Source organism: Procambarus clarkii, chromosome 26 (assembly GCF_040958095.1).
Source record: "Procambarus clarkii isolate CNS0578487 chromosome 26, FALCON_Pclarkii_2.0, whole genome shotgun sequence".
Taxonomy (NCBI): domain Eukaryota; kingdom Metazoa; phylum Arthropoda; class Malacostraca; order Decapoda; family Cambaridae; genus Procambarus; species Procambarus clarkii.
This window is the reverse complement of record NC_091175.1, coordinates 25896307-25913806: the sequence shown is the minus strand read 5'-3', so window position 1 is coordinate 25913806 and position 17500 is coordinate 25896307. Positions and strand designations below refer to the sequence as shown.

Below are 17500 nucleotides of genomic sequence, written 5' to 3'. Positions count from 1 at the left end.
ATACCCTTTGGGAGATCATTTACGTATATCAGAAACAGGGTAGGACCGAGTACGGAGCCCTGTGGGACTCCACTGGTGACTTCAAGCCAATCTGAGGTCTCACCCCTCACTGTAACTCTCTGCTTCCTATTGCTTAGGTACTCCCTTATCCACTGGAGCACCCTACCAGTTACTCCTGCCTGTTTCTCCAGCTTATGCATCAACCTTTTATGGGGTACTGTGTCAAAGGCTTTCCGACAGTCCAAAAAAATGCAGTCTGCATGTGTGTGTGTGTGTGTGTGTGTGTGTGTGTGTGTGTGTGTGTGTGTGTGTGTGTGTGTGTGTGTGTGTGTGTGTGTGTGTGTGTACTCACCTAGTTGAGCTTGCGGGGGTTGAGCTTTGGATCTTTGGTCCCGCCTCTCAACCGTCAATCTACTGATGTACAGATTCCTGAGCCTAGTAAGAATGTGTGTGTGTGTGTGTGTGCGTGCGCGTGTGTGTGTGTGTGTGTGTGTGTGTGTGTGTGTGTGTGTGTGTGAGTGTGTATGTGTAATTAGGTAATTACACACCTGTGATGTGTAATCACCTAAGTGTAATTACCTAAGTGTAGTTACAGGATGAGCTACGCTCGTGGTGTCCCGTCTTCCCAGCACTCTTTGTCATATAACGCTTTGAAACTACTGACGGTCTTGGCCTCCACCACCTTCTCACCTAACTTGTTCCAACCGTCTACCACTCTGTTTGCGAAAGTGAATTTTCTTATATTTTTTCCGCATCTGTGTTTAGCTAGTTTATATCTATGACCTCTTGTTCTTAAAGTTCCAGGTCTCAGGAATTCTTCCCTATCAATTTTATCGATTCCTGTTACTATTTTGTATGTAGTGATCATATCACCTCTTTTTCTTCTGTCTTCTAGTTTTGGCATATTTAATGCCTCTAAACTCTCCTCGTAGCTCTTGCCCTTCAGTTCTGGGAGCCACTTAGTAGCATGTCTTTGCACCTTTCCCAGTTTGTTGATGTGCTTCTTAAGATATGGGCACCACACAACAGCTGCATATTCTAGCTTTGGCCTAACAAAAGTCGTGAACAATTTCTTTAGTATTTCTTCATCCATGTATTTAAAAGCAATTCTGAAGTTAGAAAGTGTAGCATAGGCTCCTCGCACAATGTTCTTAATGTGGTCCTCAGGTGATAGTTTTCTATCTAGAACCACCCATAGATCTCTTTCTTTGGCAGAATTCTTTAAAGATTTCTCACATAATTTATAGGTTGTGTGGGGTCTATGTTCTCCTATTCCACATTCCATAACATGGCATTTATTCACATTAAATTCCATTTGTCAAGTGTTGCTCCATATACCTATTTTGTCCAGGTCTTCTTGAAGGGCATGACAATCATCTAGGTTTCTTATCTTCCCTATTATCTTAGCATTATCAGCAAACATGTTCATATAATTCTGTATTCCCACTGGTAGATCGTTTATGTAGACAATAAACATCACTGGTGCAAGAACTGAACCCTGTGGTACTCCACTTGTGACATTCCTCAAATCCGATACATTGCCTCTGATCACTGCCCTCATTTTTCTGTCAGGAAATTTTTCATCCATGTTAGAAGCTTACCTGTCACCCCTCCAATATTTTCCAGTTTCCAGAACAACCTCTTATGTGGAACTCTGTCGAAAGCCTTTTTTAGGTCCAGATAGATGCAGTCAACCCAACCATCTCTTTCCTGTAAAATCTATGTGGCTCGATCATAAAAACTGAGTAAGTTCGTTACACAGGATCTTCCAGAACGAAAACCATACTGTCTGTCTGATATTATATCATTTCTCTCCAGGTGTTCTTCCCATTTAGTTTTAATTATTTTTTCCAATATTTTGACTAATACACTTGTCAAGGATACAAGCCTATAATTAAGGGGGTCTTCCCTGCTTCCACTTTTGTAGATTGGAACTATGTTAGCCTTTTTCCACACATCAGCTACAACTCCTGTAAACAGGGATGCCTGAAAAATCAGTTGAAGAGGAATGCTGAACTCAGGTGCACATTCTCTCAGAACCCATGGTGAAACTCCATCTGGACCAACTGCTTTGTTCTTACTTAGCTCCTTGAGAAGTTTTTCCACTTCGTCTCTGGACACCTCTATGTGCTCTAAGTTTGTTCTCTGGAATTCTTTTTTATCTGGTTCCCTGAAGATTTCATTTTGTACAAACACACTTCGGAACTTTTCGTTTAATGTTTCACACATTTCCTTTTCATTTTCCGTGAATCTACTTCCCATTTTCAACCTCTGAATATTATCCTTTACCTGCAATTTGTTGTTTATGAATTTATAGAATAGACCTGGTGCTGTTTCACATTTGTCTGCAATCCTTTTTTCAAAATTTCTTTCTGCTTCTCTCCTCACTGCCGTGTAGTTGTTTCTCGCATCTTTCTATCACTGGTATGTTTGGAGGTTTGGCCTCTTCCTGTATTGATTCCAGTTTTGTGTCTTTTAGTCTCTGGCCCTCTCGCAATTTCTGCTGAACCAATCCTGTTTCCTAGTTCTGCATCTCTGTTTTGGTATAATTTTTTTGTACCTTTATCATATATTCACAAAACTTGACATACATCTCATTCACTTCCTTGCCTAGCAACAAATCTGTCCAATTATACTCACTAAAAAAAATTCTAAGGTCGCCATAATGTCCTCTCCTGAAGTCAGGTTTTTCAACTGCTTCAACCTCCTTATTTTCTTCCAGATTATAACACATTGCATACTTTATTCCCAAAAAGACATGGTCACTTTTACCCAAGGGAGGAAGGTACCGAATGTCAAATATTTCTTCCTCCTTCCTGGTAAATATCAAATCTAGCATAGAGGGAACGTCCCCTTCCTTCATCCTCGTAGCTTGTTTAACATGTTGATACAAGAATGTTTCTAGGATGAGGTCTACAAATTTACAGGTCCAGAAATCTTCTGTTTTAGCTTCACATGCTTCCCAGTCTATGGCTTTCAAGTTGAAGTCGCCGACTATCAACAGTCGTGAACTATCGTTATCCGCTTTCGCTATAATCTCTCTCATTATTGTTATAAGACCTTCTCGTTTACTATCTGGCTCCTCCTTTGACCATGTGCTGCTTAGCGGTGGACTATATGCATTTATGATCATTAGTTTATCATCTTCATGGCAGATCTCTAGTGCTATTATGTCAACTTCTTGTGGATTGGCAGTCATTATTTCGTTCACCTTTAGGTGTTCTTTCATCCAGCACAGCAACGCCACCGCCTTTCCTAATTTTTCTGTCCCGTCTCCAAATTGAGTAGCCCCTTGGGAATATGACCTCGTTTAAAATAGCATCTTCAAGTTTTGTCTCCGTGAGTGCAACAATGTCTGGTGTCTGCAGCTGTATTACATCACTTAACTCCAGTATCTTTGATCTTACTCCATCTATGTTGGTGTATGCAATCTTCAGGATCTTGTTCCCCCTCTCCTTATTCTTCACTCCCCCCTCTCTCTAATGATTTTGTTGGTTTGCCTTTATGTACCACTTTACTGGTCTGCCTACCCCTATCACTTTGTAGAAAAAATAATTGATTTCTTCTTCATTCCTGCTCTCATTTAAACGTTTTGCCTCGGCGAGGTTCAGTTTCAGCTTCTCTCTATCTTCTTTTGAAAGATCTCGTCTTAACGACCACACTTTCCCATCCTCATCACTTTGTAATTTTCTAGCATTCCTTAGTAATTCTTCCATCTGTTTGGCACCGTTTAGGGTGATCCTCAAAGGTCGATCTTTCCCTTTTACGTACCTGCCTATTCTCCTGTAGTCGCACACATTCTCTATGGTTGCAAGACCTTCCACGAGGCCAACAATTTTATCTACTACTTTAGCTTCTTCTACAGCTCTTTCTGACCTAGATGTTATCTCCTTTTCTTTGCAACCAAAAATGATCAGGGACTTACTCCGATCAACTGTGTTTTGCACCAACTTCGGGTTAGATGCCAATTCCTTTCTCACTTCCAGCCTAATGTTTGTTTTATCTTGGTTGCTGCAGTGTTTGACTTCCTTTACTGCTTCTTAAATTTTTTCCTTCTCCTTGGCCACTTGTGCATAGGTGAGTTGCATATCCTTCTTGCACTGTTCTATTCCCTGTGTAACTTCATCTGTGCTGACAAAAGCTGTTTCTCCTGTTGAATTTCCTTACCTAACCTATTGTAGTCATTTATGTTTAAATTTACTTTAACTTCTTCCAAAGCTATTTTTAAGAGTTTATTTTCTTCTTCCATGGCTTTGCAATTTGTTTCCAATTGATTCTTATCCTTGCAAAAGACTTTCACTAAACCCTCAAGACATACAACTTTGCTATTTAAATGGTCATTACTTTCTTTCAATTTACTAATTATTTCTACATGAGAGTTCACTATAGTATCTAATTTTACCACCTTGTTGTATAGACTGGTTATATCAATGCTTTCTTCGCTGAATCCAGCAAAATCAAGCTCTGTTTTGTGTTTCTTCTTGCCGGCGGCCATCTTGAATGTTGTTCTCTGCCCTGGAAACACTAGGGCAACTTTTTCTCATCCAATTTTTCACTTCCCTTGGCACATTCCTGTTATCCCACCTATTTTTCAAAGGCACTATACCTTTATGTTCTCTGGGACACCACTCACTATCATCATCCTGTACTACAATACTTAGGATTGTTGAAATATGCTGGAGCTCCTCTGATGCTAGTGTTGACCCTAGGGGTGTCACCTTTTTTTGAAGTGTGTGTGTGTGTGTGTGTGTGTGTGTGTGTGTGTGTGTGTGTGTGTGTTTTAGAGAGAAATATATGAAGCAGACAGAAGAAAAAATAGATCGGTTAGAAAGGCGGGGTCCAAGAGCTAATAGCTCGATTCTGCAGGCAAAAAAAATCTTGTAAGGACAAATAGCAAATACACTCCCATTAAATTACTATTATGTTCATGGTTCCCTTCGGCACCAGATGCTCCCTTCACCCCCTACCCATTGAAATTTTAAAGGTCTTCCATCCCCCTTTCTCCTTCCCCTTCCCCCCCCACCCCTCCTTCACCCCCCCACCCCTCCTTCACCCCCCCCCCCCTCAATTCATCCCATCTTTTACTATCCTCTTCCAACAGTCCCATTCCTCCCCTCCCTCAGGACGTCCCCCCCCCTCATCCGGTAACATCCCCCCCCCCTCCCTATCCTATAACGCCCGGCCCCCCTCCCATAACCCCCCCCTCTCTTCCCCCTCCTATAAAGTAACACAATATTTTCCAAGTATTTTGCTTCCTTTAAGAAAACTTGTAAAGTGAACTGGCTCACTTAACAATTCCACCTACACCATGAGCCTTCATTCTGAGGCTCGTCACTGACCGTCGGACACGCGGCCAGACACGTCTTTAGACACGTGTATTCATCCAGGGCTGGATACACGTGTCCAAACACCCCGGACACGTGTATCCCTCCAAGGCTGATCTCGTCTGATTCACCGCCGGCAGCGAACATGGTCTCAAGCCTTCATATTTTTTTTTTGTCTTTTGTCGTGCCTATGTCTCTCCTTCGTTCACTGTGTCTCTGTGTCCCCCTTGGTCTGCCCTCGGGGCTCTCTGCTCTCCCCTCTAGAAAGGAGAGCAGAGAGGTCACAGAGAGTCTGACGCAGACACACTGACAGCCATCAGGCAGAGCGCTTGGCCTGAGACGGCCGGGGCCCTGAGTTGAGACGGAGGCCCTGACCTGAGATTTCTGGGGGCCTGACCTGAGACGGCCGGGGGCCCTGACCTGAGATTTCTGGGGCCCTGACCTGAGACTTCTGGGGGCCCTGACCTGAGACGGCCGGGGCCCTGACCTGAGACGGCCGGGGGCCCTGACCTGAGACGGCCGGGGGCCCTGACCTGAGACGGCCGGGGCCCTGACCTGAGACGGCCGGGGGCCCTGACCTGAGACGGCCGGGGCCCTGACCTGAGACGGCCGGGGCCCTGACCTGAGACGGCCGGAGGCCCTGACCTGAGATTTCTGGGGGCCTGACCTGAGACGGCCGGGGGCCCTGACCTGAGATTTCTGGGGGCCTGACCTGAGACGGCCGGGGGCCCTGACCTGAGATTTCTGGGGGCCTGACCTGAGACGGCCGGGGGCCCTGACCTGAGATTTCTGGGGGCCTGACCTGAGACCGCCGGGGCCCTGACCTGAGACTTCTGGGGGCCCCTGACCTGAGACGGCCGGGGCCCTGACCTGAGACGGCCGGGGCCCTGACCTGAGACGGCCGGGACCCTGACCTGAGACGGCCGGGGCCCTGACCTGAGACGGCCGGGGCCCTGACCTGAGACGGCCGGGGCCCTGACCTGAGATGGTGGCGCTGGGGCACATATTCTTCAGGCCATGGTCATCATGGCTCACAAAGGACGTTTAAACTACCTATTCACGAGCACGATCGTTAAGACCTTTTGGAGGCCTTAGAGTGTGCAGAGAGAGAGAGAGAGAGAGAGAGAGAGAGAGAGAGAGAGAGAGAGAGAGAGAGAGAGGGGGGGGGAGAGGGGGGGGGGGGGGAGGGGGGGGGAGACAGGACGCCTCGGACGGCAGTGTGTACTCACCTAGTTGTACTCACCTAGTTGTGCTTGCGGGGGTTGAGCTCTGGCTCTTTGGTCCCGCCTCTCAACTGTCAATCAACAGGTGTACAGGTTCCTGAGCCTATTGGGCTCTATTATATCTACACTTGAAACTGTGTATGGAGTCAGCCTCCACCACATCACTTCCTAATGCATTCCATTTGTCAACCACTCTGACACTAAAAAAGTTCTTTCTAATATCTCTGTGGCTCATTTGGGCACTCAGTTTCCACCTGTGTCCCCTAGTGCGTGTGCCCCTTGTGTTAAACAGCCTGTCTTTATCAACCCTGTCAATTCCCTTGAGGATCTTGAATGTGGTGATCATGTCCCCCCTAACTCTTCTGTCTTCCAACGAAGTGAGGTTTAATTCCCGTAGTCTCTCCTCGTAGCTCATACCTCTCAGCTCGGGTACTAGTCTGGTGGCAAACCTTTGAACCTTTTCCATTTTAGTCTTATGCTTGACTAGATATGGACTCCATGCTGGTGCCGCATACTCCAGAATTGGTCTGACATATGTGGTATATAATGTTCTGAAAGATTCCTTACACAAGTTTCTAAAGGCCGTTCTTATGTTAGCCAACCTGGCATATGCTGCTGCTGTTATCCTCTTGATATGAGCATCAGGGGACAGGTCTGGCGTGATATCAACCCCCAGGTCTTTCTCTCTCTCGGACTCTTGAAGTATTTCATCTCCCAAGTGATACCTTGTATCTGGTCTCCTGCTTCCTACCACTATCTTCATTACATTACATTTGCTTGGATTAAACTCTAACAGCCATTTGTTCGACCATTCCTGCAGCTTGTCCAGGTCTTCTTGAAGCCTCAAGCTGTCCTCTGTCTTAATCCTTGTGTGTGTGTGTGTGTGTGTGTGTGTGTGTGTGTGTGTGTGTGTGTGTGTGTGTGTGTGTGTGTGTGTATGTGTGTGTGGGAGTGTGTGTGTGTGTGGGAGTGTGTGTGTGTGTGTGTGTGTGGGTGGGTGTGTGTGTGTGTGTGTGTGTGTGTGGGTGTGTGTGTGTGTGTGTGTGTGTGTGTGTGTGTGTGTGTGTGTGTGTGTGTGTGTGTGTGTGTGTGTATGTGTGTGTGTGTGTGTGTGTGTGGGAGTGTGTGTGTGTGTGTGTGTGTGTGTGTGTGTGTGTGTGTGTGTGGGAGTGTGTGTGTGTACTCACCTAGTTGTACTCACCTAGTTGTGTCTGCAGGATCGAGCATTGACTCTTGGATCCCGCCTTTCGAGCATCGGTTGTTTACAGCAATGACTCCTGTCCCATTTCCCTATCATACCTGGTTTTAAAATTATGAATAGTATTTGCTTCCACAACCTGTTCCTGAAGTGCATTCCATTTCCCCACTACTCTCACGCTAAAAGAAAACTTCCTAACATCTCTGTGACTCATCTGAGTTTCAAGCTTCCATCCATGTCCTCTCGTTCTGTTACTATTCCGTGTGAACATTTCGTCTATGTCCACTCTGTCAATTCCTCTGAGTATCTTATACGTTCCTATCATGTTCCCCCTCTCCCTTCTTCTTTCTAGTGTCGGAAGGCACAGTTCCCTCAGGCGCTCTTCATACCCCATCCCTCGTAGCTCTGGGACGAGTCTCGTTGCAAACCTCTGAACCTTTTCCAGTTTCATTATATGCTTCTTCAGATGGGGACTCCATGATGAGGCGACATACTCTAAGACTGGCCTTACGTAGGCAGTGTAAAGCGCCCTAAATGCCTCCTTACTTAGGTGTGTGTGTGTGTGTGTGTGTGTGTGTGTGTGTGTGTGTGTGTGTGTGTGTGTGTGTGTGTGTGTGGTGTGTGTGTGTGTACTCACCTAGTTGTACTCACCTAGTTGTGTTTGCGGGGGTTGAGCTCTGGCTCTTTGGTCCCGCCTCTCAACCGTCAATCAACAGGTGTACAGATTCCTGAGCCTATCGGGCTCTGTCATATCTACACTTGAAACTGTGTATGGAGTCAGCCTCCACCACATCACCCCCTAATGCATTCCATTTGTCAACCACTCTGACACTAAAAAAAGTTCTTTCTAATATCTCTGTGGCTCATTTGGGCACTCAGTTTCCACCTGTGTCCCCTTGTGCGTGTTCCCCTTGTGTTAAATAGACTGTCTTTATCTACCCTATCAATCCCCTTCAGAATCTTGAATGTGGTGATCATGTCCCCCCTAACTCTTCTGTCTTCCAGCGAAGTGAGGTTTAATTCCCGTAGTCTCTCCTCGTAGCTCATACCTCTCAGCTGGGGTACTAGTCTGGTGGCAAACCTTTGAACCTTTTCCAGTTTAGTCTTATCCTTGACTAGATATGGACTCCATGCTGGGGCTGCATACTCCAGGATTGGCCTGACATATGTGGTATACAAAGTTCTGAATGATTCTTTACACAAGTTTCTGAATGCCGTTCGTATGTTGGCCAGCCTGGCATATGCCGCTGATGTTATCCGCTTGATATGTGCTGCAGGAGACAGGTCTGGCGTGATATCAACCCCCAAGTCTTTTTCCTTCTCTGACTCCTGAAGAATTTCCTCTCCCAGATGATACCTTGTATCTGGCCTCCTGCTCCCTACACCTATCTTCATTACATTACATTTGGTTGGGTTAAACTCTAACAACCATTTGTTCGACCATTCCTTCAGCTTGTCTAGGTCTTCTTGAAGCCTCAAACAGTCCTCTTCTGTTTTAATCCTTCTCATAATTTTAGCATCGTCCGCAAACATTGAGAGAAATGAATCGATACCCTCCGGGAGATCATTTACATATATCAGAAACAAGATAGGACCGAGTACAGAGCCCTGTGGGACTCCACTGGTGACTTCACGCCAATCGGAGATCTCACCCCTCACCGTAACTCTCTGCTTCCTATTGCTTAGATACTCCCTTATCCACTGGAGCACCTTACCAGCTACACCTGCCTGTCTCTCCAGCTTATGTACCAGCCTCTTATGCGGTACTGTGTCAAAGGCTTTCCGACAATCCAAGAAAATGCGGTCCGCCCAGCCCTCTCTTTCTTGCTTAATCCGTGTCACCTGATCGTAGACGTGTGTGTGTGTGGGAGTGTGTGTGTGTGTGTGTGTGTGTGTGTGTGTGTGTGTGTGTGTGGGTGTGTGTGAGTGTGTGTGTGTGTGTGTGTGGGTGTGTGTGAGTGTGTGTGTGTGTGTGTGTGTGTGTGTGTGTGTGTGTGTGTGTGTGTGTGTGGGAGTGGGAGTGTGTGTGTGTGTGTGTGTGTGTGTGTGTGTGTGGGTGTGTGTGTGTGTGTGTGTGTGTGTGTGTGTGTGTGTGTGTGTGTAGAGAGAGGCGAGCAAGAGAGAGAGAGGGGGGGAACATAGCAGGTAAAGGGCAAGGTGAAGAGAGATAGACGAGAAGGGGGGCGAGCAAGCAGAACTAGAGGAAAGAGAGGCGCGAGAAGAGGTTGCAACACGAATGGGGAATGAGAGAGAGAGGGATCTGGTTCTGAAAATGAGGGCTATACAAGATCATTCTTATTTATTAAGTGTATTCCTCTCTGACTTACAGGGTGTAACAAAAGTTCGTTCTCATGGAAAAATAGTACAAAAAAAATGTTAAATTCCGATTTTTTTTATATTTTATCTTTCCTATGAGAACGAATTTTTGGTACACCCTGTAACGTCTAACCAAATTCATAACTAAAACATGTAATGTGAATATTAGTAATGTTCTTTCCTGTCGTTTTGTTAATCTATTTAAGAGAAACCTGAGAGGATTACTGAGCAAGTATTCCCACTGTGAAGTTGTGCAATACAAGTGACATGGATGTTATCCTTCATAATCTCCTCTCCTCTCAATATATATATATATATATATATATATATATATATATATATATATATATATATATATATATATATATATATATATATATCGTACCTAGTAGCCAGAACGCACTTCTCAGCCTACTATGCAAGGCCCGATTTGCCTAATAAGCCAAGTTTTCCTGAATTAATATATTTTCTCTAATTTTTTTCTTATGAAATGATAAAGCTACCCATTTCATTATGTATGAGGTCAATTTGTTTTTATTGGAGTTAAAATTAACGTAGATATATGACCGAACCTAACCAACCCTACTAACCTAACCTAACCTATCTTTATAGGTTAGGTTAGGTTAGGTGGCCGAAAAGGTTAGGTTAGGTTAGGTAGGTTAGGTAGTCGAAAAACAATTAATTCGTGAAAATTTGGCTAATTAGGCAAATCGGGCCTCGCATAGTAGGCAGAGAAGTGCGTTCTGGCTACTAGGTACGACATATATATATATATATATATATATATATATATATATATATATATATATATATATATATATATATATATATATATATATATATATATGTGTATGACAGTGTCAGACCACGGAGGAAAATTGAAACTCCGTGGTCTGACACTGTCACATTTTTAATCACGTGTTTATTTTCGTGATATATATATACACACACACACACACACACACATATATATATATATATATATATATATATATATATATATATATATATATATATATATATATATATATATATATATATATATATATATATATGTGTGTGTGTGTGTGTGGGCCAATTAATGCACAACTATATTCTACCCACTTCAAGACTCCGCTCCAATATAGAAGCATCAAGAAATATGAGCCAATAGGCCCTCTGCAATTACTTCCAGTCTTACCTTCAATACCCATTGTTTCGTGTTCTATCCTGTGTTGAAAGTTTTGTTCACCTCATCCAAAACTGTTGTAACATATCACCTCACCCAAAATGCGGGTATAAAATGAAAATGAAAGTTGTGTTAAATCATAGCATAAGTAAGAACTCTGTTTAGTGTTTGCAGGTAATAGTTGTGTGTGTGTAAACTAAAAGTCTTTGAAATGTAATAAGTTATTATGAAACGCATTCAAGTGTCGCGTCAGACTAGAAATAAAAATGAATTTTGGAGAATTGATTTTTTCAATTACCATCAACAGTGAAAGAAACATAAGAAAGATCGAGAAAATTCGTGTTACTCGATATATACTGAAATACTGATCATTTGTATGCGGAAAATCCACAGAGAAATGGGAAAGAGAGATAAACGTTTCGGCCGATCTGGGCCTTTGTAACCCCGAACTGAAAAAAATCACAAAGGCAGAGTGGAGGTAGACACTAGATCCCGACCACCATCTCCTAAGGAAAGAATTAACCAGAAAGAGGTATAGATTAGCTTAGAGTGGTCAGAAGGATTTAAGCGATAAGAATAAAGATTAAAGAAAAAGCCTCATTGAACATACATAAAATATTAATATAATATTGTTATGAGACAATGTAACTCTCCCTATCATAGTTTTTTTCTTAAACTGTTGTGCAATATTGTAAACTAAAAATTGGGTCAAGTTTGTACATATCAGTACTAACATTGAGAAGATTTGAACATTGACTAATTATGGCAGACTCAATTAAATTCCGTTCCACAAAGCCATTGCAATGTAAACCAATGTAACGTACGATTATGTTACGTTGTTGGGTAGATTAGATACACAGTGTTTAATTTTAATTAGTCAATGTCCAATCTTCTCAATGTTAGTACTGGTATGTACAAACTTGACCCAATATTGAGTTTTAAATTATACATGATTCATTGAATATAACTTGCATATCTTGTGTTGATTATTTTCTTGTTGAGGGCTTCTCTCCCTCTGACTAGTGCTCTTGCTTCTTGGTTTAATTGGTAGACGAGTCTCCAAATGTCATCTTTGTTCGAGGTGAAGAAAATGGAATAGTTAACTGTAGAATGTATTACACCTATTATAAATTTACACAACGTTTCGAACCAAAATGGTTCATTCTCAAGTGAAGAGACAGTGTTGTTGTTGTTTTAGATTTAGCTACTCAGAACGAAATGTCCATGTAGCACAGGCTATGGTGAGCCCGTAATTGAGTTCGGTTATTCGCGATAACCTTGTTACTCTGATATGTGGGTCAAAGTTTTAAATGGAGGTGGGGTTTCCTCCTTTTTCCCTGTTTCTATTTCGCTTCTGTTTTAGTCTTGTTTTAATAACATTATCTTGGTGGCGATGTAGGTGCAGAATGTTCACTAGTGAGTCCCATTCTTTAACGGCTTTTCTAATCATTGTAATCGAGGTTGAATGTGCATCTAATGCAGCTGCTGTCGTTGGAGTAATGTTGAGTTTGATGCGCAGGGCTTCAGTAGCTTCACATTCCAGTAAGTTGTGCAATAGTGGCGCCTCTGCTTCTGTTTCACAGATGTGACACTCTTTAACTATTGGGTTCATTACCTCCCAGCAGCACTTGTAACCAAGTCTGAGTCTGTGTATGGCTACTGCAATGTCTCTCGATATCTTTTTGCCAGGCTTGAAAGAGTAGTACCCAGTGGCTTGTTCGTACCATATCACAGTGGATCTTCCCTCCGCTTCTCTGGCTCTGTGGCGACCTCTGATGGTTGGGAGTATTTTCTTCTTGATTTACTCCTTAATCTGTGAAAAACTTGGCGGTATTTGAACCTGTACAAGAGGTAGAGCAGTGGCAGTTTTTGCTAGTGAATCTGCCTTTTCATTACCATCTATGCCAATGTGACTTGGAATCCAATTTAGGGTGATTGACAGTCCTAGATTATGGGCATAATCTAGGGATTATGGTGCCCAGGGACAGTGCCGGCCGAACTGGATTTTTACCATTAAGGAAATCAGATGTATTAAACAATAAGGTGAGGAGTACATCGTAAAGGAAGAATAGGACATAAATAATGGAAGAATAGGACATAAATAAGGGAAGAATAGGGCATAAATAAGGGAAGAAGAGGGCATAAATAAGGGAAGAATAGGGCATAAATAAGGGAAAAATAAGGGATGTAAATAGGGACAGATCATATACAAAGATTAATGAGGTGTAGTGGGCGTGGCATGTTGAGTAGTGTCTTATGTTGGCAGCTTCACGTTCTGATCTTGTTCTTACTCTCATGGTGGGGTAGAGTGTTCTTACTCTCATGGTGGGGTAGAGTGTTCTTACTCTCATGGTGGGGTAGAGTGTTCTTACTCTCATGGTGGGGTAGAGTGTTCTTACTCTCGTGGTGGGTAGAGTGTTCTTACTCTCATGGTGGGTAGAGTGTTCTTACTCTCATGGTGGGGTAGAGTGTTCTTACTCTCATGGTGGGGTAGAGTGTTCTTACTCTCATGGTGGGGTAGAGTGTTCTTACTCTCATGGTGGGGAGAGGTTCTTACTCTCATGGTGGGTAGAGTGTTCTTACTCTCATGGTGGGTAGAGTGTTCTTAACTCTCATGGTGGGTAGAGTGTTCTTACTCTCCATGGTGGGTAGAGTGTTCTAACTCTCATGGTGGGTAGAGTGTTCTTACTCTCATGGTGGGGTAGAGTGTTCTTACTCTCATGTTGGGTAGAGTGTTCTTACTCCCATGGTGGGTAGAGTGTTCTAACTCTCATGGTGGGTAGAGTGTTCTTACTCCCATGGTTGGGTAGAGTGTTCTTACTCCCATGGTGGGTAGTCGTTCTTACTCTCATGGTGGGTAGAGTGTTTCTTACTCCATGGTGGGTAGAGTGTTCTTACTCTCATGGTGGGTAGAGTGTTCTTACTCTCATGGTGAGTAGAGTGTTCTTACTCTCATGGTGGGTAGAGTGTTCTTACTCTCATGGTGGTCAGAGTGTTCTTACTCTCGTGGTGGGTAGAGTGTTCTTACTCTCATGGTGGGTAGAGTGTTCTTACTCCATGGTGGGTAGAGTGTTCTTACTCTCATGGTGGGTAGAGTGTTCTTACTCTCATGGTGGGTAGAGTGTTCTTACTCTCATGATGGGTAGAATGTTCTTACTCTCATGGTGGGTAGAGTGTTCTTACTTCATGGTGGGTAGAGTGTTCTTACTCTCATGGTGGGTAGAGTGTTCTTACTCTCATGGTGGGTAGAGTGTTCTTACTCTCATGGTGGGCAGAGTGTTCTTACTCTCATGGTGGGTAGAGTGTTCTTACTCTCATGGTGGGTAGAGTGTTCTTACTCTCATGGTGGGTAGAGTGTTCTTACTTTCATGGTGGGTAGAGTGTTCTTACTCTCATGGTGGGTAGAGTGTTCTTACTCTCATGGTGGGAAGAGTGTTCTTACTCTCATGGTGGGTAGAGTGTTCTTACTCTCATGGTGGGTAGAGTGTTCTTACTCTCATGGTGGGAAGAGTGTTCTTACTCTCATGGTGGGAAGAGTGTTCTTACTCTCATGGTGGGAAGAGTGTTCTTACTCTCATGGTGGGTAGAGTGTTCTTACTCTCATGGTGGGAAGAGTGTTCTTACTCTCATGGTGGGAAGAGTGTTCTTACTCTCATGGTGGGTGAGAGTTCTTACTCTCATGATGGGTAGAGTGTTCTTACTCTCATGGTGGGTAGAGTGTTCTTACTCTCATGGTGGGTAGAGTGTTCTTACTCTCATGGTGAGTAGAGTTCTTACTCTCATGATGGGTAGAGTGTTCTTACTCTCATGGTGGGTAGAGTGTTCTTACTCTCATGATGGGTAGAGTGTTCTTACTCTCATGGTGGGTAGAGTGTTCTTACTCTCATGGTGGGTAGAGTGTTCTTACTCTCATGATGGGTAGAGTGTTCTTACTCTCATGGTGGGTAGAGTGTTCTTACTCTCATGGTGGGTAGAGTGTTCTTACTCTCATGGTGGGTAGAGTGTTCTTACTCTCATGGTGGGTAGAGTGTTCTTACTCCCATGGTGGGTAGAGTGTTCTACTCTCATGGTGGGTAGAGTGTTCTTACTCCCATGGTGGGTAGAGTGTTCTTACTCCCATGGTGGGTAGTGTTCTTACTCTCATGGTGGGTAGAGTGTTCTTACTCCCATGGTGGGTAGAGTGTTCTTACTCTCATGGTGGGTAGAGTGTTCTTACTCTCATGGTGAGTAGAGTGTTCTTACTCCCATGGTGGGTAGAGTGTTCTTACTCTCATGGTGGGTAGAGTGTTCTTACTCTCATGGTGGGTAAAGTGTTCTTACTCTCATGATGGGTAGAATGTTCTTACTCTCATGGTGGGTAGAGTGTTCTTACTTCATGGTGGGTAGAGTGTTCTTACTCTCATGGTGGGTAGAGTGTTCTTACTCTCATGGTGGGTAGAGTGTTCTTACTCTCATGGTGGGCAGAGTGTTCTTACTCTCATGGTGGGTAGAGTGTTCTTACTCTCATGGTGGGTAGAGTGTTCTTACTCTCATGGTGGGTAGAGTGTTCTTACTTTCATGGTGGGTAGAGTGTTCTTACTCTCATGGTGGGTAGAGTGTTCTTACTCTCATGGTGGGAAGAGTGTTCTTACTCTCATGGTGGGTAGAGTGTTCTTACTCTCATGGTGGGTAGAGTGTTCTTACTCTCATGGTGGGAAGAGTGTTCTTACTCTCATGGTGGGAAGAGTGTTCTTACTCTCATGGTGGGAAGAGTGTTCTTACTCTCATGGTGGGTAGAGTGTTCTTACTCTCATGGTGGGAAGAGTGTTCTTACTCTCATGGTGGGAAGAGTGTTCTTACTCTCATGGTGGGTGAGAGTTCTTACTCTCATGATGGGTAGAGTGTTCTTACTCTCATGGTGGGTAGAGTGTTCTTACTCTCATGGTGGGTAGAGTGTTCTTACTCTCATGGTGAGGAGAGTTCTTACTCTCATGATGGGTAGAGTGTTCTTACTCTCATGGTGGGTAGAGTGTTCTTACTCTCATGGTGGGTAGAGTGTTCTTACTCTCATGATGGGTAGAGTGTTCTTACTCTCATGGTGGGTAGAGTGTTCTTACTCTCATGGTGGGTAGAGTGTTCTTACTCTCATGGTGGGTAGAGTGTTCTTACTCTCATGATGGGTAGAGTGTTCTTACTCTCATGGTGGGTAGAGTGTTCTTACTCTCATGGTGGGTAGAGTGTTCTTACTCTCATGGTGGGTAGAGTGTTCTTACTCTCATGGTGGGTAGAGTGTTCTTACTCTCATGGTGGGGGTAGAGTGTTCTTACTCTCATGATGGGTAGAGTGTTCTTACTCTCATGGTGGGTAGAGTGTTCTTACTCTCATGGTGGGTAGAGTGTTCTTACTCTCATGGTGGGTAGAGTGTTCTTACTCTCATGGTGGGTAGAGTGTTCTTACTCCATGGTGGGTAGAGTGTTTACTCTCATGGTGGGTAGAGTGTTCTTACTCCCATGGTGGGTAGAGTGTTCTTACTCCCATGGTGGGTAGTGTTCTTACTCTCATGGTGGGTAGAGTGTTCTTACTCCCATGGTGGGTAGAGTGTTCTTACTCTCATGGTGGGTAGAGTGTTCTTACTCTCATGGTGAGTAGAGTGTTCTTACTCCCATGGTGGGTAGAGTGTTCTTACTCTCATGGTGGGTAGAGTGTTCTTACTCTCATGGTGGGTAGAGTGTTCTTACTCTCATGTGGGTAGATGTTCTTACTCTCATGGTGGGTAGAGTGTTCTTACTCTCATGGTGGGTAGAGTGTTCTTACTCTCATGGTGGGTAGAGTGTTCTTACTCTCATGGTGGGTAGAGTGTTCTTACTCTCATGGTGGGTAGAGTGTTCTTACTCTCATGGTGGGTAGAGTGTTCTTACTCTCATGGTGGGTAGAGTGTTCTTACTTCATGGTGGGTAGAGTGTTCTTACTCTCATGGTGGGTAGAGTGTTCTTACTCTCATGGTGGGAAGAGTGTTCTTACTCTCATGGTGGGTAGAGTGTTCTTACTCTCATGGTGGGTAGAGTATTCTTACTCTCATGGTGGGAAGAGTGTTCTTACTCTCATGGTGGGAAGAGTGTTCTTACTCTCATGGTGGGAAGAGTGTTCTTACTCTCATGGTGGGTAGAGTGTTCTTACTCTCATGGTGGGAAGAGTGTTCTTACTCTCATGGTGGGAAGAGTGTTCTTACTCTCATGGTGGGTTGAGAGTTCTTACTCTCATGGTGGGTAGAGTGTTCTTACTCTCATGGTGG

At 43.9% G+C, this 17500-nt stretch overlaps 1 protein-coding gene across 1 annotated transcript in view; it reads right to left on the bottom strand.

Annotated features, from left to right (window-relative positions):
- Positions 1 to 5640: 5640 nt before the first annotated feature.
- LOC138368856 (uncharacterized) overlaps positions 5641 to 17500 on the bottom strand; it is a 20513-nt gene continuing 8653 nt past the window's right edge. The window contains exon 2 of the mRNA XM_069331566.1: positions 5641 to 6318. Coding sequence (XP_069187667.1) covers positions 5641 to 6318 — 678 coding nt within the window. The remainder of the gene's footprint in view (positions 6319 to 17500) is intronic.